Source organism: Haliaeetus leucocephalus, unplaced genomic scaffold (genome assembly GCF_000737465.1).
Source record: "Haliaeetus leucocephalus isolate CR32 unplaced genomic scaffold, Haliaeetus_leucocephalus-4.0 Scaffold451, whole genome shotgun sequence".
In the NCBI taxonomy this organism is placed as follows: domain Eukaryota; kingdom Metazoa; phylum Chordata; class Aves; order Accipitriformes; family Accipitridae; genus Haliaeetus; species Haliaeetus leucocephalus.
The window spans coordinates 43,155-69,533 of record NW_010972887.1 but is presented as its reverse complement, the minus strand read 5'-3'; the positions used below and the strand labels follow the sequence as shown (position 1 = coordinate 69,533).

At 43.5% G+C, this 26,379-nt stretch overlaps 1 protein-coding gene across 1 annotated transcript; it reads left to right on the top strand.

The window, feature by feature from the left end:
* The first annotated feature begins 254 nt into the window (after positions 1 to 254).
* Positions 255 to 26,275, top strand: ESYT3 (extended synaptotagmin-like protein 3). Its single transcript, XM_010575115.1, has 21 exons — positions 255 to 353; positions 895 to 971; positions 7,352 to 7,418; positions 8,039 to 8,128; positions 9,208 to 9,263; positions 12,154 to 12,274; positions 13,247 to 13,420; positions 13,952 to 14,034; positions 14,481 to 14,529; positions 15,187 to 15,276; positions 16,096 to 16,158; positions 16,262 to 16,330; positions 17,585 to 17,650; positions 19,035 to 19,121; positions 20,009 to 20,158; positions 20,697 to 21,139; positions 22,305 to 22,394; positions 22,954 to 23,085; positions 24,560 to 24,665; positions 25,289 to 25,338; positions 26,239 to 26,275. Exons 1-21 carry the CDS (start codon positions 255 to 257, stop codon positions 26,273 to 26,275), a joined length of 2,199 nt encoding a protein of 732 aa, XP_010573417.1.
* Positions 26,276 to 26,379: the final 104 nt, after the last annotated feature.

The window sequence follows — 26,379 nt, the reverse complement described above, 5'->3', positions numbered from 1 at the left end:
TGAAAAGTCACCCTTCAGTTCCTAAACCAAATTCCTTTTCTGAGGAACTGAGATGGATCCTCCCATAAGGACGACTTAAGAGCACAAATGTGAGTGACTAGGTATTTTAAAAGGACAGACATTAATAGCCCGGTGTTGTGTAATGTGTGTCTGTTTCTCAACAAAAGGTATCTTATACAAAGAATCTTCAGTGTGGTTTTGCTTTTGCTGTTCTTTAGGTCCTTGTACAGGCTTGGCCATACTTTGGGACAATCATGGAAAAAACGTTTAAAGAAGTTCTTGAACCAAAAATCAGAGCAAAGAATGTACATCTGAAAACATGCACCTTTACCAAGATCCACTTTGGCGAAAAGGTAGTGTGAATCCTTTGCAACACTTGCAGTTCGGTCTTTTCTGAAAAGTTCAGATGCAAGGGGAGTCTGATGTTCAGCTCTTTAATAGCTCTGAGTGTTTAACAAAATGGTATTGGTACAACACTGCTGCTCCTTTGTTCCCTCCTCATGTTGACTTGAGCATCTTCACCGTGAAGGAAAGATCATGCAGGAGACACACACATCCCTTCCCCTGGCTGTCAGTATCATGGGGCTGGAGATAGAAAAAGGGGCACATATCCACATTTCTTTGTTCCACCCCTGCAACAGGAGTTTTCAGTGCTTCCTAAGGCTTGCAGTGTGGGCTACTTGCAACCAGCCCTGTATTTGAGGACTGCCAAGGCTGTTCACACTACCCCCTTAGGGGAAAAACTTGTGTCGTTTACTCATAATTTACATGCGGTTGTGCAAAGTCTTTAATGAATACTTCTGTACTCAAATTGATTGAAGTGAGAAGCCCTGTTCACTTGGGCTTAACTTGAAAGATTTTAACTATGTTGTATCTTGTTTGTCTTTATTTCAGTGCCCTAGAATCAACGGAATAAAAGCCTACACCAAAGAAATCGATAGAAGACAAGTTATCCTAGACCTGCAGATCTGGTAACATTGCATCACTGGTTATGTAGGTGGTTCTTAACTCACTGCCCATTTGACACCTGTGTGTGAGTTGTCATGCTGGACTGGACATGTGGTCCACTAAGATCAGCATGAAGTGGAGAGGTCCTTCTCTTGTATCAACCTAGAATGATAGGAGATAATCTGTCCCCCAGCTGGATGTTCTCCATACTTACAGAAGTGAGATGTTGTGCGTCAGCCTTTAAGTCAGAAAGCAGGGTCACCTGCACAGTCTAGGTGTTACCTACTCTGGCCCATCACTGCTGCTGTGGTTATAAGAACGTGTCCCTTGGCTTTGCCATTCGTGGCAGTAAGAACCCAAGTTCTGGGACTGTATTTCCTGTTCTGATGGCTCTCGGGCATGGAGGTGCTTGGTCTGTCTTGCCCCACTGTGGTTCCTCTTCAGTCCAGCCTCTCAAGTTCTTCCAGAACTGCTATTTATTTTTTAATTTCTTCCCCTAGATTAATCCTCTTGTTTAACTTGCCATTTGTTCCGTGTGCTACCCAACACATTCGCTTTTTTTTCTGATTACAGCTGTTCTCTGAGCAGAAAACTGCCTCTGGCTCTATTAACAACAACAACAACAACAAAATTAGATAAAACGTTTGATACCTCCCAGGCTGTTTTGAATGAGCTTGTGTATTTTGTTAACATCGGAGCCACTGCAGAGCTAAACTCTCTCCTGGTTTAGCCTGGAGAATGGAATTACTGGGGGAATTACCACTTGCATGCTGCTGTAGCTCTGTAAGTTTAGTGGGCAATTGAGCTGCCTAATTTAAATGGCTTTTCTTCATGGTAGTGCCAGGAAAAAGCAGTGTGAAATTACGGAGTGTCTTGGCAACCGCACAGAGCTGCTCAGAACTGTGCCTGCTGCTTAATGTGGCAATGGCATGGCAGCATCCCCAGCCCTGGCAGAGCACCATCGCTCCCTGCAAAATGACATACTTGATTTTCAGCCAGAACATGTTGTGCTTCAGTGCTGTCAATGAAGTGCTCTTTGTAATAGCCAGACCCCTTTTGGGGCCTTTGGCAAATCAGTTGTGCTTTCTGCATTGAGACTGAGGGATCTGATGCCTTTAAGGCTCTGCAGGAGGTTGCTGCTGTTCCCTGTTTAACTACTTCTCCAGGCTGCTTCTCCCACATACTCATTTTCACCATCCTTTAACAATCCTCTGCAGAGGGATTCCTCCACCTCCTCATTCCTGTACCTCTGGCAGACCTATCGGCATCTCCAAACTGGCCAAACACTTCTGTTCCTCATCCTGACGATAACTTTACCTGAACTGTCATCTGATAACCCAAGTATTTTCTGTATTCACACAGGACTGTTCAGACTGCCTTGTCTCTCTCATGGGAGTCTCTTCTGGGCTGTGTTAAGGACTCAGCTTCTCGTATGTTGATACATTAACATCAGTTTCTGCAACTAAGCTGGGTGTTGTGTGTTGCACAGTGTCGGCAGGAGGTAGCGTATTACTTCCAGGGATGGGGAGAAGCAAATCTACGAGCAGTGGTGTTATTTACCTGCCTTTTTCTGGATTGCCAAAGGAACGTGGTTTTTTCTCCTTTTCTTTAAGCAAAGAAATGGGCAATCTCCGCTTTTCTGGAGTGAGGCAAACCCCCTCATAAAATAGGCTCTCTTAGCTACGTGAATAGCAGTGAGTGTCTGCATGAGTGCGGCTGGTGCTGGGAGAAGAGCTGCTTAGAACAGACGGACCTGAGCTGCCCCGACGTGAGGCTGCTGCCCTTTGCACCCCCTCTCAGTCGCTGCACGCCGGTGAGGTTTAAATGGCTGGATACGTCCACCGAGCTGCATCCTGCCATCGCAGCTCCGGAGGAGAGAGCGATGCGCTGTGGGTGCCAGCGTGGCACACTTTGCAATGCTGAGACCACAGTGACCGACTTCCCTCTCTCGGCTTAGGTTTCAGAGAAGCGTAGCTATGCTGCAGCGGTCATTAAAGGATTAATATGTCTGCGTGTTATAAACGTGACTCCTTCGCCTTGGTGCTTGCTAGCTGTAATTTTGTGGGAGTTCCCTTGCTGGCGAACCCACGTGAGCGTGGCCTGTTGGCCGGCTCAGCGCAGGCTGCTGTTATCCTGGGGGACAGCACCCCCGCCTTGGCGGCAGCCCTGCCCCGCTCCAGTGCTCAGTTCCCCTTTCTGTTAGGCAGCGTCTCGCCTCCAGGAACCTCGGCGTGCTCTGTGAATGCTTCTTGGTTTCAGTCTCACAGCAGTACAGGAAGAGGGATTTTCTCCTCCAGCTCTATCAAGGAGGCAGCTAGTCTCTGAAGCCCAGAGTCTTTGACTTGGCCAGGGAAAAACACAGGCAAAGGGCAGGAGTAGAAAAAACCTTTCCCTCGTGTGGTCTGTGTGGAATCATTTGTGTAGTTTTAATAGCCACTCGTAGACATATGGCCACGAGGTGTTTTGTTTAATCCGTGCTCCTTATCTCCATAACATGATGTGGCACTGAACACTGTGGTTCAGGTCTGTGCCGTGTGAAGAAGAGCTTCCTTTCCTCTGTGTTAAATTTGTGGTGTGATATCACAAATGGCATCCCTTGCTTGGGAACTGTGAAAAATAGCACTTAGAGGTCCCTTACTTGTATGGGCAGTAGCTGTCAGCAGAGCCAGTGATGCAGTAGATCTGGTATTGCATGGAGTTACAAAAAGGAACTTGAGAAGCTGCTTTAATTAAATCTGCTAACAGCAGCTTACACGTCCGTAGCATCAGAGCATTAGGAATGGTTATGTAGAGCACTGTCTCATTACAGTCTTGACTGTCCCCCGTGAAAGGACTATACTTGAGTTTTTGGTAGGAAAACCAAGGCTCAGAGGTGGTGACTTGTGAGGCACAGAGACCTTTTGGCAAAGGCAAGGAGGGAGGCTGTAAGTCTTCTTTCAAAATCTTTTGCTTGGTCCCTGAGATGATGCACTCAATTGGTATAAATTAAGTTGTGTAAATTTTGTCACAGCTTATAGGACTGAACAGAAATGTTGAGATAATCACTGCTTACCTTCAGGTCTTCTGTACAGAGTTTGTCATTTATCTGTTTGAAAGTCCTGGTGTCTGTATTCTGTTCATGTGTCTGCTTTCCAGCACAAATATACCTGATCTACAGCTTTTGCATGACGCATAAGAAAGTATAAGGGTTCTCGCAGTGGCTAAATGAAATACGAGATCCCCACCAGACTGGGATTTGAAATCCCCAAATCCGAAATATGAGATCCCAGCTGGAAATAAATTGGCAATACTCTGGGATCTCCAAACAATTAGCGCTAGATCTAAATCATGAATCAGTCCCCTGAGCAGAGAGTGCTGACAGTTGCATTCTCCAAATGAATTAATGTCACAGCATTCCAGAAGTGTTCTCCAAAACTGCATTTTTCAAAATGGGAACTTTTCAAGAGCAGCCACTTGACCTCCTACAGCCGCTTTTCTTCCCACTAATTCTGCAATTGCCTGAGCTGCTGTGTAGCTGTGTACTCATTGGCTATAATCATCAGAGTTTCGAAGTACTTGAAGGCACTCTTACCTCCCAGAAGAATATCTGGTAATCCAGTTTCTTCCTATTTCGTTAATCGGATTTAGTACTCATAATCATTTTTCATTGGAAATGTTTTGAATTTTCATTTCCTTGCTCTTCTGTGGCATTTACAGTACCTGAGATGTCATAGAAGAATAGTGTAATAATTAATATGTATAAAAAATTATGTATGTGTTGCAATTTACTCTTAAAAGAGAATCTCTGGACTTCCTAACTGGCACGATTTCAAATCTGGAAAGACAATCTCTGTCATCTAGTGCAGAATTGGAGAAAGTAGTCGAAAGAAGTGTGCAACAATACTTTGAGCTTTGCTGGAGTTTGGGTTAACTAAGTTTGTAGGATCTTACAAGAAACTAAAAGCGTTTTGGAAACTTGTCAGTCTTGAGCAGAAAAGGAATGCTTGTCCTCAGAAGCCTGACTTGGTAGGCAGAGGGGAAAGGCAGAGGTGGTCTGGTTTTTCTCATACCCTGTGGTACTTGGTGACGTTTTCTTGTCTCTCTCATTTGTCTGATACTGCTTCCTCGTTTACCCAAGTCCAAAGTCAGGCAGACTAAGCAGTAGTCTGCTTTACAAAGCACCTGAGAAGGCTGGACCAAAGCGGGCTTTTAGTATGCAGGCTGATGAGAAGGTGGGGCCCCTGGGGAGTTACTTTGCAGGGGGAGAATTGCACGTGCCTTTTCTAAAGGGATACGCAGGCATCCAGGTGAGTCAAACTTGTCAGGACGTGCTCTTGTAGCATCCCTGCCGTCAGCCAGTGGATTGCCATCGTATCATAAACACTGGGCCCAGCTTTTCCACCCAAGTACAGGAGCGATACGGATACGTGCTCTTGTACAAGCTTCTCCAGTTCTCATCCGTGGCACGGGCGTGCTTATCTGCATCACCTTGTGCAACGGGTGATTTAGGAGAGGAACGGGTGGTTCTTCCACCCTTCACAGGTGGGTCAGGCATGGCCCTGTGGATAGTGGCAGAGGGGTTCAGCCCTACATGCTTTTGAGTGTCAAGGCTTGAGTTTGGCTCAGGTGCGCCCTGTCTGGGGGAAGGACAGCAGAGAGCACAGCAAGGTTACGCTCAGCAGAGCGGGCAGATGAAGGCACGAGCGGCTTGGACAAGAAATGAGGAGTAAAACTAATGAACAAAGAGGGCATCCTTCCTCCCAAGCACCCCGACGTGGGAGTGGTGCCTGTATGGAGCAGACTTAAGGATAATTAAAGGCTCAGGCTCTGATAAAAGGGGTAAAGACTTCTCTGACATCTAGACTCTGAAACACGATTGCATGTATTGAAGTGTTACTGGAGAAAAGAGGCATCTAGGACTGGGTGGGAAGAGTTTTTGACTGTGTGGAAAGGCATAAAGGTTGTAAATTGAAACACCACAATTATTATTTGTTGTGTTGGACACTGGCAACAGCTGAATTAAATCTTCTTGGATTAATTACTGCAAATTGAGGAACTCATTTTGGCTTCTCATTTAGACTTTTATTGTGACAAAGCTCTATTAGCACCCAGCGTAATGAGCTGTAAGATAATGTCAAAATTGTAGAAATTAATAAAGGTAAAAACAAGTTTAATTATATGACTAGCTTATAAGCAAGATTGTGTTAATTTTGGCATGGCCTGTGTGGTTGGTTATTTAAGAAATGAGAATGCTCTAACATTAAAGGCTTTAATTTGTGTGTCATGAGCTTTTTAAATTCTGTTAAGTGACTCTCTGTAAACAAATATTCGAGAACTTTGCTTGCAAAAATGGAGACAAATTCACAGGGTTACACATTCTTGGCGGGTTCTTTTGGAGGGGATGGAATCTGTCCATGTACAAATTGCAGTGTGAATTGTTGGCAACTGCAGCATTATTTGCCCATATACATGTGGTCAGGGAAAAAAATCTTCCTCTTTTTTCTTTGATTATGGGGTGAAATTATGCATGCAGGTGGCAAGCACAGCACATTCACTGGTACCTTTACACCGTGCTTTACCTGCAGGGTATTTGTCTGTTTGCATCCAGAAAGAGCTATTTCTCAGAGGACTGAAAGGGAATTTGGTAGCTCCCTTCAGTTGTTTTCTGCCAGAGGCATCAACAAATCTCCTAGGTTCTGCTCCCTGGGGAGTGGCTATTGGTTTCTGCATAAGGTGATGCTTGTACTTTCAGTAAAGTCTAAGGTGGCTTCCAAATTGTGAAAGTACTGCACTCGGCATTCATTTTATTTAAAGCCTGATGTTCTCCATGGCAACTGACCAAAATCTGATCTAAGTTGTTGTCTTTTAATTCAGCCTCAAGGAAACTAGGTTATTTTTAGTGATGAATTTGTCCTTCAAGTGGGCTTTTGGGTTGTGAGCGAGGGTGATCTATGGGCTTTTTGTTTGTGGGCAAGGTGAGGACCCTATATGTAATGGCAGGATGGCTCTGCATCAGCTTGGGAGCTGGGTCACCAGGTTGTGGGGTGGGATCAGGCCTTTGGCAGAGAAGGGAGCAAGAGGGCGATTGCTGTGACTTTGAATTTTGAATGAGCCTGTTGATCCCCTCCTTGGAGCAAGCTTGCCTCAGCCATCTTAAGAATGGAAAAGTAACCTTGAAATACAGATGTTGGTTTGACATTTTGCAGGTAGAGCAATATCCCAGCTGACTGCGGCGTTTCTCTTGTGAAGACCTGACCCTTGTTCAATGTGTTCAACTTTGCCTTTTCAGTTACTTGAAAATCTGTCTCTGCCTGTGGGGTCATGTTGTCAACCGTTAAACTAATTTCATTTATACTCTGTACAGCCCAAAAAATTTCTCATTGGACTTTGCAAACTGTGGAATAATATGAGAATTTTCTTTCAGTTACATAGGGGACTGTGAGATTCACATGGACATATCGAAATTTAATCTTGGAGTGAAAGGCATACAGGTGCGTGCAGTGCTAACGTTGTCTGTTCAAGGCTGTGTGTGGCAGGAGGTAGCGTGTCCCGGTGGGGAGGTCATGACACTTAACTGGGAAACCACCAACTAGCAGGCTTGGAATGATTGGCTTTATCTACTTGCGTTTTGGCTGGCGAAATGATGCCTTCCATGGAAAGCGCCTAAATACCACTTCTAAGCTTCTTAGTGTGACTTTTAAACAGGGTCAGTGCTAGAGCATCGAGCTCATGTGGGCCAGCTTCTGCCACTGGAGTTCAGAGGAGCTGCATGTTGGTAGAGAACTTCGAAAGAGCCAGTTCTGCCAGGGTGTTCATAAACTGGTGTAGTTTAGACCAACAACCTGTTTTGACAGTGTTGAAAGCTAATAGGCAGATTACTCCATTGTGTGACAGTCAGGATTGCAGAGAGATTACACAAACTTAGAAAGCATTGCCTGATATCAACAGCAATGGGTGGGGGTGGGGTGTTATTGTTATTATTAAATTCTAAATAAAATGACTTCAAGTAAGATTTAAAAAATTATCTCCATCACTGAAAAGCTCACAGTTTTGAAACTGCATCCTGAAAGTACCTCCAGACTCAGTTTTCCTTGGTCTGTTCTGTTTGCAGTTGTATGGGACACTACGGGTGATACTGGAACCTCTTCTAACCGATGCACCTTTTATTGGAGCAGTGACCTTGTTTTTTATGCAGAAGCCGGTGAGTCAGTAGTGACTGCACTCTGCAGCCTCCTTGTTTCTTGGTCTGTCTTAATGCATGGATAGGTCTCCAATGAATGACACAAGCTGTCCATCACTAGTAACCCAAACTGCATAACTGTGAATGCCTCACAGTGCAGGTGTTTGAATAGCAAATTCCTGATGATTCAATCCTCCTCTTGAAATCCAAGAGGACAGGAATGAATTTGCCCTATTTTTTTGTAGTAGTGCCTAAAATGTTACTTGCTTCACTCTAAGAATGGGAGGACTTTCCCATGGTGACAGCACAGGAGCCATTTATTTCTTAGGCCTTTCTTGCAAGGTTCCTGGCAGGTGGATTTTAAATCTTCCCATTCATAGATTTTAAATGCAGTCATCTTGGAGACCGTTCAGTCATGGTTGTGCTTTGAAAGCTTGCCTGTTTAAGGTTATGTGCCTTGTAGTTGAATTGTGGTTTAATAAAATATGAGAAACCTTCCTAGTCTTGTAAGAACCAGTTATCTTATAGCACACAGCTTTGCTTGCTTGTGCGTTATGCTTTGCTTGAGTTCATGGAAGTCATACATTTTTGATCTCGGATGAGGTGTTTTTGTGTTTAGATGTAGTAATGTTATTTCAGCACATGAAAAAAACCTTTTTGTTTATTATGTGAATAGAAATACAGACTCCTGAAGTCAGGTGGTGGTTGTAAATCCCCCTGCCTCAGGGCATAGGCCAACTCCTGAGTGAAAGGATGAGGAAACAACTTCAAAGTCTAGGTAGAGCTGTTGGATTTACTACGCATGACCCCAGGGCATCTGCCAGTGGCCACTGCTAGGGGCTGAATGCTGTCTTACCCTGTGCTTGCAGGGCAATTCCCAGTGATACCCTCATTTCAGGTATGGCAGGTAAAATAGATAAGGGAATTGATACCAGCTGTTGGTTTTAATGTACAGATGCAGTCACTTGCTGGTGCAGGTTTTGCTTTCTTTAAACAGCTGGCTTTGTTTTAGAAGCATTTGCTTCCCCTTTAAATTCTGCATTTGTTCTGAAATAAATTTTAATGGTCCTGTATAATTTTTCTCCCTGGTCTTGTTGTAGCACTTGGAAATCAACTGGGCAGGCATGAGCAACCTCCTGGATGTCCCAGGGATTAAGTGAGTGTCGCTTTGCTTCACTTTATTCTTCTTCAAAAAGCCTCTGGAAGTTGGGATGGGATGCTTCAGTAATCATCAAAACTATTCTCAAGAGCCTTGTGTAAAAGGTGTTCTGTTGATACTCATCCCATCGTATCTGGCTGTGGAGTCTGCAAAACCTGAGGAGGGTGCTTTTTACATTCTGTCAAAATTACTTCCATCGCTTCATTGCATTTAGGGTGGAAATAGGAAATCCCCAAAACTACAGTGGTCTATAAACTAAAGAAGCCCTTCTGTTTCCCACATGCCAGTTACTTGCAAAGGTAGGTGAGGTAGATCTTGGTGACTGGCAGTCTGTGCTTATGTTTGTTTACCTTAAAGTGAAAAAAGGCAAGGTATCACAGAGTTGCAGTCCCTCTGACAAACTGAAATACAATGCACGATAAAGAAAACTGCACCAGATTTATAAGGAGAAATGTTCTTCCCTTTTTGTGTAATCTGCTCACCCTTTAGGTTCTTCAGAAAATGTAGCTCCTCCTTAGTGCCTCTTGGGTTGATCTCGTGCATAAAACTTGCATAGCAAGGATGAAAATCTTAGCGGGTTTCAGTACTGTAAGTTTCAAGCTGTTTCTCCAGATTGAAGATTCACTTTGTCCTTCTTCCTTAGTGTAAGGAGAAAATTCTGTAATGCAAGAACGTAATATATTTGGTTACTCAGCTATTGCCTTTCTCCCTTTAAATGCAAATGCAGACACTTCTGTTCCCCTCTCTTCCCCTGCAGCTCATGGTTTGCAGACTCATAGGAAGTGGCTGGCTACTTTAGGTGCTAGTTTATGCATTAAAGGGCCTCTGAAGACCTTTGATGTCTAGTGAGAGGAAGCTTTCTTCTTCTCTTAATTTGAGGCCAGAGTGGCCTTTTGCCCTGAAGTTTGCCCTGAGAGCTCCAGTTTTTATCAGAGGAATTAATCTGTTCTTTTCTAACATAGTTTCCTTAATCCTTCCAGGGAGAAGGTATGTAGGTGTTCCAACCTACAGCCTCTCATATAATTAAGTGCAAATTTGGTGTCCTAAATTTTCACTCCCTGGTTCTCTCACAGGGATTTGAACGCAGAAACCCTCGCTTGTTCGTCATGGCACATGAAAGCCAGGAGCAAAACAAGCCTGACCATGAATAGGCTGAAGTGCAGGTTGAACAAGAGCTCTCCCTTCCAAATGAATTGGGCTTACATAAGAGAGGAAAGAAACTGGATGCAGTCATCTGTCCTCATGTACAAGCTGTGTTTAGTTGGGTGTACCCTGAGACTCGAGAGAAGGGACAAGGGACTGTGACCTTCCTGTGGGTTTTTTTTGACAGGAAAGCCAACAGCCTGACCAAGGGCTTTCAGGCTGCTGGTTTCATGTTTGGAGTAGGAGAAGACTTTTCTTCTGTGTGAAGCCAGCCACATCCGTGAACTGTGACAATTTTTTTGCACAGTCTTACCCTGAGAAGCTGCCTTATAAGCACTAGATTTATGAAGAGGATGAGTCTTTCAGATGTTTGGTGCTCTTGGGTTTTCCTCTTAATATTGTCTTCTGCTCATGCCAAGTTGTAGTAGTATGTTGAAATCCTCTCATTAACCATCGGAAGAGTACCAGATGTCTGTGATAGCCATATACTTCTTGCTCAGGAGAAATAGGTCAAATTAGTTGGCCCTGCCATAGAAATAGAGCAGTTGTAAAGAAAAGATTTAAACTGAAAAGCTAAAAATGTGTATGTTTTTCAATTAGTCTGGAAGGTTCCCTAAACTCCAAGACAGACAGTACCCTCAGTTCAGCAAGTGTGATCTCCTGTGTGCCAAAGGTCCAGTTACTTCAACCAAGATTTTACTTCTTAGTGCAAAATATACCAAGATACAGAATCTCATCTTTTGCTTGGTTTTCTATTAAAAAAAAAGGCAAACTCATTTTGTTTTGAGTGTGGCTGGCTTCTCCTTCCATTTTGCAGTAAGGTCTCAGCATGTGGCCAAGAGCAGAGAGCTGTGTGCACTGGGGCCATGTTCTAAGTATAAAACCAAACTACCTCGAGGTCTTGACCCCCCTGTGAAATGCTGAAAATTCCTCATTCCTTCCTCACCGTGTCTGTCTCTGGTGTCGGCATTCCCAAGGAAACCCAGAAAGGCACATGAGTTTGTATGACTTGTTTGGGTGCGTGATGATCTCATCCTGTGGCCTAAGCTCCCCATTCATCATTTACAACCTGCTAGAGCCAAATTCACATCCAGCCCTAGTAACCCTAGACTGGAACATCCCTGCGCGCAAGTGGGCACTTGCACCATGTGTGCCACAAGGCAACGGCAATTATGTGCAGAACGATAGGGAATAAGATTGAAAGGGATCTTGAGAGGCTGCCCCATGCTCTCATTCTCCTCTGGAGCACCTCAACTGGATGCAAATTATTGACAGAAGACAGCCTAACCATCCACGGTGATCCACATCTACCCTTGGTGATGGGTTCTGGTGTTGAACTGTCCTCTCCATTTCCTCTTATTCGAAGCTAAATGTCATAAGCATGAGTTTCTTCTGCCCATATGTGGTTGTAGGTAGGCACTCTTTCATAGAATCTTAGAGTAATTTAGGTTGAAAAAGACCCTTAAGATCATCGAGTCCAACCATAAACCTAACACTGCCAAGTCCACCACTAAACCATGTCCCTAAGCGCCACATCTACATGTCTTTTAAATATCTCCAGGGATGGTGACTCAACCATTTCCCTGGGCAGCCTGTTCCAATGTTTGATAACTTTTTAGGGGAAGGTAGGCAGTATCACTCATTTCGCAGTGCCCATTTCTTTTGGTGTGCCTCATTCTTTCATTCTAATTGAAATTATGATCGATTGTAGAAATTTAGGTTGCTTTTTTTTCCCCACCTGCAGTGTAATATCAGACTCACTAATTCAAGACTTCATTGCTGCACGGCTGGTTCTACCAAACAGGATCACAGTGCCTCTGAAAAAGAACATGAACATTGCCCACTTGAGGTTCCCTGTCCCGCGTGTGAGTTTTTTTTTCTCAGTGGGGGTGTTGATCTACCTGAGTGTGCATTTGCCACAATGTGGACGCATGCAAGCTTAATGTCTTAGGTTCCTGCATCAGCTGTCTCAGCCTGGATTATAGGCTTTCTGTAGGTACTATTTCAGAAATATAAAAGCAGATGTTGGATAGTTCATAATGGGCTGGCGGGGGTCCTACCCTCTATACATGGCATAAGAAGTCTGTTTAGACACTGAGCTCGTTTACCAATTTAAACCTAAGACTCATTTGAGAATACCACAGATCTTCAGTTAGAGAAGGTAAATACATGAGTAATGAGTGTCAGGCTCCTTAATTTTTTTACAAATGATGTGAAGGGGTCTAAATAGGGAGCTCAGGGGGTGACAGCTCTTTGTTACAGAAAAAAAAATTCAGGAAAAAAACCCACCAACAACAAATCTCCTAAATGCTTGACATACCCAGATCTTCAGTCTCCTTCATCCATTAAATACCTAATACACTCATCAATGAAGGTAAATATAAATGAATGACAAAGGGATGCTCCCTATTGCAAACTTGCATCACCAAATTGAAGTTGAATGGCTACTCTGCAATAAAATAAGAACCTGCCAGTGGGTGCTTAGTTCCTTCAGTCAGTGGAAATCGATCTTTACACTTGATTTGACTGTGGCTGTAATTCTGTGTGCATATGTACATTTCTAATTTAAGAATAAATTGAAGAATATTTCCTATGCAATTATCTAGATTGGATTGTGTATCTGTTTAAGGTTTTGGTTTTTTTTCTCTAGTTAAGTGGTAGAAAAAGTGTTTTAATACAGCTGTCATTGGAAATATACTGCATCAAAGTACATGTCTTTGCAAAACTGTCATGCTGACTACCCTTACTGCCTGAAATAACTAGTTTTAGGAGGTAGCATATCATAACTATCGAAAGATTGCATTTACATGACCAATTTTCTATCTTATTTTATTCAGGGAGTAATAAGGGTTCATCTGCTAGAAGCTGAAAACCTTGTCCAGAAAGACAGTTTCCTTGGTGCGATCAGGGGGAAGTCTGACCCGTATGCTCTTCTTCGTGTTGGCACGGTGCAGTATCGAAGCAAGACAGTTTCCCGAGATCTTAATCCCATTTGGAATGAGACATTTGAGGTACTGAATCTTTTGATCTTTCCATCTGTAGGATGCACAGCCGTTTACATCCCTGTGCTTGGAGGACCTTCTCTTAGCTGGCTGCACTGGAGCAGGTGGACTTCCTTGTTACTTGACTGAGGCATTTCTGTCCCTTAAATAAGTTCAAATTTACATTGCAAACTTGAAATGTCATTCAGGTTGATCTGATTTACATATGTGGGTTTTTGGAGGAGGTGCAAAGCACTGCTTTAAATATCAATCAGTGCAGCAGTCTGTGCAGCTGTAGTCTGCTCTAGCATTGATTCTTCTCTGCTTATTAGGCATACCAGTTTGAGGGGTTTAACTTGTAGTTCAAAAACAAGCAAACTGGTTTTGAAATATTTTCACCTATAATCAATTGTATTTGTTATGCAATTAGCCATGGAACAGCAGGGAATGTCCTTGATGTGTTATACAGCTGTGAAGTGTCATGTTCTTGTCCAGAGCATGAGCCTATAGGAACCTATGTGAATGCTTTTTATTTTTAATCGATACCTCTTTCTCCTGCAGTTTGTTGTTCATGAAGTGCCTGGTCAGGACTTAGAAGTGGACTTGTATGATGAAGATCCAGATAAAGACGACTTTATGGGCAGGTAAATTAGTATGACCCTTGCTCAGGGTCCAGTAACCTCTGAAACAGGACACCCAGATCACTCATACCTGAAGTCTAATATTGAATGAAGCTATTCCTTTTGTCTGGATGTTGATACCAAGTTGTTATTTCCTAGTGCAACTAACTTTGAACAAGGTAGAGAATGGTCCCAGACTCCTGCAGGGAATCCTAGGAAGCCATCAGAAGTGATAGTAACTACATGACTTGAGATTAACTTCAAATTTATTTTAGTTTTGGAAGTATTTCACAGGGGACACTTCAGAAGCGTCAGTGCGTTCTAACGCACATGCACATAGGTAATGCAGAGAAGTTGTTATTTGGAACAGATTTGAGCGTGGGCCTTTTTGGTGGTGGTTTCTTCTCCCTCCAACAGCAGTGTGCTGTATGCCTAAATATACACTGAAATGTTTGCTTTTTGTCTTTCAGCTTGCTTATAAGCTTAGTGGATGTAATGAATGATGGAACTGTTGATGAGGTAAAGATCACAGCTTATTTCTAAACGTGGTTGGTGGTGGATGCTTACATGTACTCATTTGTGCCCTCCCTCTGCTACTACATTGTTTCTGTGTGCTTAAAGCTTCCTTGCACACTTGCACTATGGTATTTTCACAAAAAGAACATACCTTCGCTCAGAAAACTTAAAGTAGCCATTGCAATAATTTTTACAATCAAGCTGGCAAACTCAGACAGCCCTGAGATTATGCTGAGCCAGCAGAGGGGTACGTAATCTTGTGTTGATAGCTTGTGTCCTGTATGTACCAAATGTTTTGTACAAGGCTACAGATAAAGTTTGGTGAAGCAGTCTGATTGCTGAGGGAAGAAATGATCTGATCTTGTTGTGGTTCATCCTGCAACCCAGTGCTCTGCAAACAATGCCAGGGTGCCTGTCTAGTGCTGCTGCTGGTTGGAAATATCCATGTGCTTTGCATGTGTATGGATATCTTATTTTGGTTTTTCTGGCTTGTGTTTCTAAGTAAATGGACATGCTACAATTGAAGTGTCAAAAACGCAAGCTAAGGTGCTCAAAGTACAATTCATATTGTCTATTTTACGTAAGTCTCAGACTGCAACACTTATATAAAAATTATTCTGCCTCACATTTCTCAAGTTACTCTTTGTTGTCTCCATTTAGTGGTTTCCCTTAAGTAAGACAACAAGTGGACACTTGCATTTAAAACTGGAGTGGCTTTCACTAGTGAATGACCAAGAAAGGCTACATGAGGTGAGTGTATTTGCTTGAAGGATTCACCAACTCTGATTCCTGTCCAGTGATCAACAAAGGAGTGGGTAAAATTAGGAACCCCAGGCAAACTCATGGATGGGAGTTTATTTTTGTCTGACAAAGTTTTGGTGCGATCCCCCACCCCTCCTGAACAGGAAGGGTGTTTGCTTGCCCCAGGTCCCTTGGTAATTCAGGAGTAACTCAAATCTGGCAGCTCTTCTTGCTTGAATTAGCAAAGCCTTGTTTGACTCACTGCAAAGTGGCCTCTCACAGTTCTCCCCAATAATTTTTCCCTTCCCTCTTTGTCTAGGATCTGTGTAGGACCCCTGTCTATAACCTGTACTAGGTGCTTGGTAGGACCATGGTTCCAAATGGTGTCCTACTTGTCCAGCAGCATTGCTTGGATAAAGCCCATCTCCCAAGGGTGCTGTTTCTTCATAATCAAGCAAAAACATTTGAATTCCACTGAGATGAATAAAATTTGTTTCCAGACTTCGTTCTGCTGACACTGGGTTGCTGATGCTGATGTTTTTAGGTGTCTTGCTGCACTGGGGAATCCAATCAGTGCAGCACAGGAGAGATTGAAGAGCATTAAAGCCAGTGAATTGAAAAGACTTACACCTCTTCTTACTGGTCTGCTTAAAACTCATGCTATATTGGCTTGCACTCCTCTAAGTTGCAAGTTTTAGGAGAAAGGTGAAGAGCTGCTTAGCTTTCAGAAACTGTCCTTTGAATTTGTGTTGTGCTTTACATTGTCCTTGACTGGTGATCATGCCTACCTTGTGTTTTGTTTTATTTTATCTTTCCTGTCCTTTGCAGGATAAGAAGGGTCTGTCTACAGCTGTTCTGATAGTTTACTTGGACAGCGCCTTCAACCTTCCAGTAAGTACAAGCCATGTGCAGGCAGCCTTCACTCCTAACCTTTTTTTTTTTTTTTTTAAAGCCCACAAATTAATTGTTTTTAAATACTCTTTTACTAATTCAGAAAAACCACTTTGAGTATTCGAATGGTGAATGCGGAGCAAAGAAGATCAAAAATAACAAGTACCTCAAGGTAAAATATATATTCTTCTCCCATGCTTGCAAAACAGCATTCTGGATTATGCTGTATCGTAGCAACTGAAACTAGCTGTAGTTCAAAAAGAAATCATCTCTCCACTGTCAGAATCTATGTGACCAGGGGTTCAAAATAGTGATTGAAAGCCCACCCCCACCCCAGTGAAAGTTTAGGAGGTCCAAGGGGGAATGCAGCACAGAAATACTTGATTGTGTGTGGGGTTGTCTTTATTTCATACTTTGGACAGAGACCGTCCAGACATCAGACCAAGTCATGTTATCCTTTCTGCTGCTGCAGGGGTTCTTTCCATACTGAGCTGTTCCAGCTTGACCCCTCACATTGGGATGGGAGGAATATGCTTGTTTGTGGTCACCTTCCTGTCCACTGGAGACCTGACCACCAGATTCCTTCCCCCTCAGTTTTAGAGAGATTCAGAAGCCACTGTCATTCATGCCCCCTCTCTCTTTGCTTCTGTTTATTTTTTCCCCTCAAATACTGCATTTTGCTACTGTGATGTAAATGGTGGGTATAGGGAAGAATGTCTTTCTCCCTTTTTCCTTGAACAAGCTACACACAACCACAGTTCTGAGCAATGGATAAAGCTTCCCATTCTCTCCGAGTAGCTCACTCCTAAATGCAATCTTTACAATTTAGGTGAGTTACCAGCACTGTGATACACATCACATTCAATAATCCTTAATTCCGGACTTCATTGTATCCACTGTGTATACACTGTTGTGCCAAGACCAGATCCTCAGCCTTAACTTCTATAGCATTAGTGCAGAGAAGCACATTACAAGAGGTTCAGCTTTACTGCTTCTGGAAAGGAATTGTTACTTGATGCTGAAGACTTGTTTCTAGCTGCTTTACAGCACGTCCTGAGCCTTGGAAACCAATTCTGAGAGTCCTGTTTCATTCAGGAGCGATGAGGACTTCCCACTGAGCCTTCAACTCTCTTCTCTTTCCTCCCAGCTTCTGACAAATTTTTAACTTCTCGCCTATTGAAACCTAAATACATAAAACTTTGGCTTAAATGTGTACTCTTGATGGTAGAGGGTAAGAGTGTGCTGTGTTATGGCTGGAGTCTTCCCTGTATACTGCTCTACTCTTCAGATGTCCCGCATCTGAAAACTGTTGTCAGCTTTCCAGCAACTTATTTCAAGTAAGAGTAGTAGCTTGATATTGATTCCTCTAAACTATAAATCTCACTTTTTTTTCTACTTTCTTTTTTCCCCTTGTATTAAATGACAGAAGATGGAACGAGAACCCTCCTCCTTCGTCCTGCTTACAGTAGGAAACAAGACTCAGAAAAGCAAGGTGAGGCTGTTTGACTCTTCTGCTTTCCTTAAATACTTTCTATTTTATGGGTGACTATCTCCAAGTAGCCCCTAGGAAGGGTAGGACTAGTGAAGCTGATGTGAAGAGCTGTAGTTACGGTGATAGCTGCAGAGGCTGGGAGGTGGGGGTCAGCAAGCATGTACAAGCACTGTGTCACTGAGTTGTGCTTGATCAGTGGGTGTCTGATCAGCTGCTATACAGATGTGTGGTTTTGTGCTCATGGCCATGATGTCATGTGGCTCAAGATACTCTAGTTCTACAAGGGTTGAAGAGGAAAAAATGATACGTCTCCCATCTGGCTCATGCTTTCTCAGGGCAGAGTGTCATTTGCATCAGACTGGCATTTGTTCCCTCATCAGAGTCTCCTGGCTCCAGTGTTTCACGGTTTAACTGTATGGTTTTTCACCTGGACAAGATGTATCTGGATCTCCTCCACTTTGCTTTCAGTTCCTTTTTCATTATTTAATATTTACTTTTGCCTAATGAGTATGAGCAGCAGCTGAGTTCTGCCCTCCCAGTAGCTGCCATGTTTATTGCCCCGCAGCTGGATGCAGATGAGGGTGGCCCTATGTTCTTTTGGACACCCAACAAATAGGAATGAATCCTGTCAGCTACACATGAGCATATGGGACTGGCACCTATTTTCCTTTGTTTCTTCCACCTGCTCCATCCAGAAGTTGGGTTCTGCTTGCATTTTTACCTTTTTTTTTTTTTTTTGGCTTTCCCTTTTCCCCACCACATCACCTGCCTCTCCCATGCTAGGTCAGACTTCCAGCTCTCCCCTTGCTGCCAGCACCTGTGGCCGGGTGGAAGCAGCTGGTTTACGGAGCAGCCTCAACCACAGCCCCCGCAGGTGCTTTCCACGCTCTTTCATCCTTGAAGTGGATGGCGCTGAAGCTGTGCCCTCCTACGCTTCCCACAAGCTCTCCACCCCTCAAACTGCCCCTGTAGCTTTCCTGCCTTTCCCTGCCAGCTGGCTGCAGCTCTGGGAGCTGGCTCTCGGTGCCTGCAGACTGGAAGCAGCACTCTGGGTCTCCCCGGGCGGAGAGGTGGGAGGGAGCGAGCGGTGCCTTGCTGCAGGTGAGGCAGGCTGCTGGTCCAGGCAGCACTGGTTGGGGCCAACTGCAGCTCACCAGACTCGTTCTTCGGCATTTCCCTGCCCTGCAGAACTTGTTCTGGTTTTGCCAGAGACTTTGCTTCTGCAAGCTTCTGACCTGGAAATTTCACTCTCTCCATACAGCTGGAGTGTAGCATCACTGAATAAAACAAGAGGGTCACCGTGACCCTCTGGTGAGCAGTGTCATGGTATTCTTTGCTGCTTATAGAATAAGCTAATGTATATGCCACAATCTTCTTGTTACAGACCTGCAATTTCAGCAAAGATCCCACCTGGGGCCAGGCTTTCACCTTCTTTGTCCACAGTGCTCATTCCCAGTCACTCCATGTTGAGGTGAGAGAAAAGCCTTTCTTTGGAAGACTGAGTGCGCTTCCATGGGAAGAAACCTCTTTTATGGTGGATGTGATCTCAGTGCTGGTTGTTTCTGTGTGCTTGTACTGTGGTCCTCCTACTTAAAAGGTGGAAGAAGCACCTGTTGTTGCACAGGTGATTCTCTGTTAGGTGATGCCCATATCTACCTTTGCTCTAGGATCATGTAATGCATAGTATCTTAGTTCAAAACATGGGATGCTTCTGGCTGTGAAGTGCAAAGGAGGTTTCGTACAGGTCTGTGTGTAATAAAGCCATGAATATTTTGCTGTCAGAAATCACAGCCTTCATAATTCTCAGCCAGAGTCCTATCCCTTCACCTTGGTATTTTGGCTCGTATTTCACTAGCATACATCGCATACGCTAGCATCCTGTATCTCACTAGCATACATTGCAATCACAGCCAGTTCTATGGCTGTTCACTTGGCTACAGAAGTGGATTTGAACTTAAAAGGTGTATTGAGGTTAAATAGGTTAAACAAACTATTACTGAAGAGCTTGTAAAGGTTTAGACCAGTTGTCATACCAGCTGCCTGGGACATTTTCCCCAGAGCAAGTAAGGAAAGCCAAGTAAATGCCAGGGCCTAGTTTTTCTGCTAAGGCAGTTCTTTCTCTGCATAGTTAGAGATGGGATTTTTACCTAAAATGCTAATTTGTTACACTCCTGAAATATAGGCATCGCCCATGTGGAAGTAACCATACTTGATAGTATGTCTTGAAGTAAAAAAGCTAATTTTGGTTATCTGTCTGAAATACTTTCTTGCTTTGTTGTTCCCAGTGGTATGCTTTTCAGTTTGCCATCTAATAAAAACTTTTTTTTCATGCCTCCTGCCCTGCTCCCCCACTCTCAGATAAAAGACAAGGATCGGGATAGTGCCCTGGGAACTTCAGTGGTATGTCTCTCCCACTTACTTAAGGATCCAAACATGACTCTGGATCAGAGATTTCAGCTGGATCATTCCAGTTCAGACAGCTTCATTAAGATGAAACTTGTGTTGCGGGTAAGTTGTTCTTTGCCATATTCACTTCACTTCCCCAGCAGGAGCATCCAATTCTAACCAGGCAAAAGAGATGAAAGGTGGGTGTGGAGAAATGCAGCTTTGCCTCACAGATGAGTAGAAAGTAGAAGTGTGACAAGGTCTTGAAGTGCAATTAAGAGTGCATGGTGGAGCTGAGAGGTATCCCTGAGGCTTCCTAAAACTTAGTGCAGTGCATTGCTGAAAATATTCTCATGACAATAGAGAGTTGGACTGAGAAAATCTAAGCTGGGGAAATGAAAGCTGCTAAACAGTAAGAGACACTGATGCTTAGGAATTGTTTTCTCATTGTGCTCTGGATCCGTGTTTAGACACTGTTAAATACATACACAGTAGGACAAGGGAAGAGAACATCACAGCGAATCCCCTAGGCCTCTTTCTTCCCTAGTGGCAAATTCCTGCTGTTACAGTTTTGTGGTGAAATTTCATCTTAGGTGGTAATGCTGGCATTAACCCCAGTGCTTTGGAAGCAGCACTTGTTTCTCTCCCTTGTGATTTTTAGGCCTTGAATATTGAAGAACCCGATCCACAAAGAGTCAAGGCTGGTGTAAATGCCTCGAAGCAAGGTCCTGTGCGTGTCATGGAGAAGGGTGGAAACCAGCAAAACTTTGTCTCCCCACCAAAACCAGAAGTCTCAAAAGTACCTCCTGTGAGCAAAGACTCTGGAGCACTTGAATCCCTGCCGAAAAAGGACGGCAGAGAAGACCTGGATGCAAATGACAGTTCAGCAGCACCTGCACCAAGTGAAACTGTTGCTGGCCTTAATGAGACAGAGCGCGAGCAAAATCCAGAGCATCACCCGTTGCCAGCATTGCATACCAGAGCAGCGGTAGTGCCCACATTGCCAGTCGTACAGGAACTGAGGCTTGCGCCCAGTGTTGCTTCGCTGGGTTCTCTGCCTTCTTCTTGCTTTGAATTAAGTAGCAGCAATCTGGACCTTCATAAGTAGGTGGTTCTTCCAGCTGAATTGTTCTTCTCTTGGGAAGGTTTAGGTTTTATAGGTAGTTGTTGGATACGGTTGAATTCAAGGCTGTTAAGTCATTTGGAGTCTTGGGTCTCAAATCGCCCTCTGAAGAACTGGCCCAAGTATTCCAGTCAACAGCAGTGTAAATTACAGGGTGACTATCAGATCAGGTGTCAAGTGAAAGCATTTCCTTCTCTGGCTCTCTTAAGAGGTGCTGCATGTGTTGGCTTTATATTGTTTAAGAGCCTCTCACACAGAATATCCTGGGTCCCATAACACTCGTGATTTTAGCAACAGGAAATTGGAAGTCTGAATATCCCCCTTATGTAAAAACATAAACTCTTCATAAGCACATCTGGCTGCTTAAAGTTTTGGATGCTGTGTTTTATCCAACAAGCTTTGAGACTCTCATAATGGTGTGCACAAAGCTTTTGTGGATAGGTGTGCTTGTGTGGGTGTGTGCGTCCTTCCCACAGTGCTGAGTGTGAGGCTGCAGGTAGTCTGCTCCGTCGAGGAGGATGGAGAGCCACATCTATCTCTCCTGGGGTGCAGAATGGAGCTAGTAGGATCCTTAATGAACTGAAGTAGCAAAGAAGGTCCATCTCAATTAAGAAAGCATAGGAGTAGTTATAAACCTGAACATCAAACCCAGTTCCAGCTGTTCAGCCTAGTACTTCTGGACTGGCAAATTCTCTAGCTCTGAACAGGACCTCATTTATAAACCATTTTTGAGCAATGTTTTGGATTTGAAACCACTTTAATAACATGTAGAATGAAATACAAAAAAGGTCCCATTTTGCATATACCGACATCCTTGAAGGAGCTGTGTAACATGCTAACCTGTACTTTGCTGCTCCCTCTATAGCAGGCCAACTAGGTGCTTTTTTGGCCCTTTGTACCGTGGGACAGAAATCGAGTACTTGTACAGAAGGCCAGCTAGGCAGTGCTGGCGCTAATGGCAGTGTTGTTTCTAGATAGCAAACCTTAGGACGCCAGAAAAAAAGAACAGTGCCCTGCAAGTTGGTTTTAGTTGAAAACGCATCACCGATTTCTGAAGCTTGTGTCCTGTTTCATGTTGATAGGTCTGTGTGTGTGGTCTGTTACAGAGCTGTATTTAAAAGCTTTGACTGTGCAACTGTCTTACAGTGGGACTGAAATGCCTCTGGGAGAGATCCAGCTGACGGTGCGGTATGCTTCAATACGGCAGAGCCTTGTCGTGCTGGTGAACGGCTGCAGGTAACGCTGACGCTCCTGGGTATCTGTAAAGGAAAGGGGAAGAGCTGTCTGAGCTTGTGTCACACGTTCAGCAAAGCCGGAGCAGAACCACGCGCAGCATAAGCTGCCCAGTTGAGATGCCTTGGCGTTGGCTGACTTTGATCTATGCAGCCTCACTAAGCCCAGCTCTGGTTAATGCCAGTGGCAGGTCTGCAAGAGTGGCCAGCGAGTGGTGCTCGCTGCAGTAGAGATACTTTAAGTTTCATCCACCCAAAACTTTCTCTGAACAGCATTGACAACTGATGTGTGTCTTGGTATGTCATGAGCAAGGATTGATACCTATGACTGAATTTGTAAATGTTAATTTAGGAACCCCGAAAGTGGCCACACACTCAGTAGTGAAAATTTTGTTTAACTTCACATCCTTAAAGTTTTATTCGCTTATGTTCCAACTCCGACATAAATGTTTTTGGCCCATGAACCCATGAAGGGTCAGTCTGATTCTGAGAGAGACAAGGTATTAAAACACATACAGTGGGAGAACGTGCCTTGCTTGTTAACACTGTATTTCTTTTAATAGAAACTTAGTACCCTCTTCCAATCGTGGAGTAGATCCGTATGTTCGTATATACCTGCTTCCAGATAGAAGATGGGCAAGCAGGAAGAAGACTTCTGTTAAGAAAAAAACTCTGAACCCCCAATACGATGAGAAGTAAGAAAACATTAATTATGATTGCTGCTGAAATAGTTATGATCTCTGTGTAACAAAAGGGCTTATGTAAAGTATGCTTCTGTTGCTCCTAAGGATTGTCTTGTGAACATTTGCAGGTCTTCCGAAAAAAATGGCGCTTTTTTGATTTGCAAGTACTTAGTGCTGGCCTTGCTCTGCGTATGGTGGTGTCTATCCCCCCCGTAGGAGGGCACACCTTCTTCCCACCCCCTTCCCTGATCCTAGCAGACGGAGGCTGCACTTGCTGCTCTGCACACAGACATTTCCCCACCCATGTTCAACTCCCTGTCGCTGCAGAGGCAATCTTTCTGTTTGGGTACCTCACAAAGCCTGCTTCTCTGTTCATACTTCTTTGCTTGATGCTTATTCTGACAGCTTCCCAATTAAAAGGCAGAAATACAAAGCCTTTTGAGACTGGACCATTCTTTGGACAGACAGATGGATGCTGTCATCAAGACCTGGTGGGAGCAGGGTAAAATGCTCACGCCTCTTTGCTGACAGTGTCATGTCCACAGCTCTGGCACTGAAATGCAGTGTGTTTTGTATAAAACCAAACACAGTAATGCTTAGAGGTAGAGCTCTTTTGAGAGGTAGTTTTCATCCCATATTTAGAGGAAGGTACGCATATGTGAAAATAATGTGAATATTGGGTGGTCCTGAGTGGTTCAGTTTTTCCCCTATGTTGGTCCTTTCTGTATAGGTCAGAAATGGAGGAAAGATTTGAAAACATTTCATCTTAACACTCAAAAGACTAGAGTTGTGGATTTTGCTTCTGCCTGTTGTCATGTAACTCCACTGATTTAGTGCCAGCACAGCTGTTAGGAACAGCATCTCTTTTTCCTCATCCTCAGTATTGACGTGTCCTGTATATCCTCAATCAAGTACAAAAGGTTGAGCAATACTTGGCTCCAAAACACATTACCTGTTTTACAACTCTGACTTGAGGAAAAGCTATTCAGGTGGGCAGAACTGAAGTGATGTAGCATGGACAAAACTCACTTGACGTTAGATGATGTGTGCTAGAGGCATGAGTCAAAGCCATTAAGAATTTAATTGCCACAGGTTTCAACCTTTGTCTTCTCTTAATGTGGTATAAGCCTACTTTGTAAACTTGGGGGGTTGGCGCAGCTATTTCCTCTGAGTAATAAAGGTTGCATGGAAAACATGCTGATCTTCCATGAAGGGGGAAAATGATGGTAAATAGCATTTCATCATGGATACGTAGTTTCCTCTTTCCACCTAGCACAGTGAGCTGCCTGAACAACAGTGTCGTAGTCTTTTGTGAGGCCTGGAAGAGATTTCTTACAAAGGGAATAAATTCTAACTATAGAATTGCCTTTTCTGTGTCTTCCTTCTCTGTTAAAGTTGTGGCCACTGACGCTGTGTTCTGGCCACTGATGCTTATAGGATTCTAATTTTTTTACTTAATTTTATCCTTTCAAAACTTTACTTTTAGGTTTGAATTTTTTGAATCTTTGGAAGATGTCAAGAAAAGGACACTGGACATTGCAGTGAAAAACAGCAGGCCATTCATTTCACAGGAAAGGAAGGAGCTGGGGAAAGTAAGTTTAAAGAAGCTACGCTACCAATTTAATAGAGCTGAACAGTCCGAGTGATTCCTGTAATCCTGAAATGCGGTTGTACTAATTAAGTCTCAGTAATAGGACTATAGCAATCTGGAAACAACTTCTTCTGCCAGATTTTCACCTGAAATCAGGCTCTATCCATGTGGAAGCTTGTGTGGTCTCATGCGATTCGTGTGCCATGCTGCTTTATTTCAGAAGGGTGCTCTTGAAATAAAACATGTTTCCTGGGATCCGCTGCCCGTTTGGGGAACGGCTCCAATAGTGCAAACAAGAAGCTGAGAAAGACTTGTGATTAAAACCCAGAATTTGCCAACGGTGCTTTAAGCTTTCTGTGAACAACTTTGATTCTGTGAAAGTAAACTGGAATCACTTCTTCAGTGACAGAAAAATTTCCAAGTAGTGCTGCTAAGAAACTGAGCTGCAGGGCTGAGGCCGGCTAATGCCTGTGTCCTGGGAATGCAGGAAGCTCGTTTTCCCTTGAACCTGAGCTGCAGCCCTAGAACTCAAAAGTGGGTCTAGCCTGGGAGGCGTGCTAGCTTAGCTAATCAATTTGTACGCTGAATAATATACAAAGAAATACAATCTATTTTTTTTTAAAGGTGCGGATTGACTTGTCACAGGAGGACTTAATAAAAGGTTTTGCACAATGGTAAGTTTTCATCTCCGTACTTTAAAACCCTGCCAATTGCTGTGCTGGGAGTTTGCGTGACTGGTAAATGGGCTGTCTGTTTTGGTGAGCAAGAAGAGTATTTGACCTGCAAACGCAGGACTAACTTGAACTAATCTGGTAGTTTTATCTAAGTTGCGTGTTAATCCAGTTGCTAGTGCAATACCTGCCCTGTGAAACAGTTTTAATAAGAGGCCTGTATGTCAATTATAGTCTTCAGCATATTTTAAGTTACCATAAAAGCCACTGGGACACATAAGTAAAAGAACTATGTTTATTAAAGTAACCTTGCAACAAATTTTAAGTTGGATAAAGATCTTAACTAAATTAATACCCTGATCAGCAATATATATATATATGATAAAACTTTTAATTACAAAGCATTTACAGAAACTATTATAATAAGCCACTCACAGTTTTGCTTGTATGTTCACTGTGGTTCAGACTTAAACCTTAAGCATTGGTCTGAGGCAAAGATTAAGACCAGGGGTTTCTTTTTCCCCTTCTATGTCTGTAGTTAATGGCAGTAGTTCTTTCTCCTTCAATGGAGCCCAAGGAATGCAGTGTGGGTAGTCCAGGAGCTTGCCATCTACGCAGGCAGTGAGCCACTCCTGGCCAGTGGGATAGGAAAACCACGTTCCGCTGGCCGAGCTGGTGCCTGTGTCTCACGTAAGGACATGGCAATTATGGGAGTAGGAGAAAAACGACGTGTCCAAAGTTCCTGGTAAAGAGCTGAAGTTTGAGGCCATCTCTGAAGCCTCCTTTGCCAGGCCACCTATGAAGCCCAAGCACTAAAGCAGCCCAAGTTCTCCCTGTTGTGCCAGTTAAAACTTTAAAGAAAGTCTTTAACTACTATAATTACTTATTGTGTCTGTCTTGCAGGTATGAGCTGACAAGGAGTAGACGCAAGAAAAATTGATTTCTTCTCATGTACATAAGTCACTAATTTTTCAACTTTATATGGATGTACATATCTTTTGTAATCAATGTGTTTTGAACAGTCACTGCAAATTTGAAGCAGTC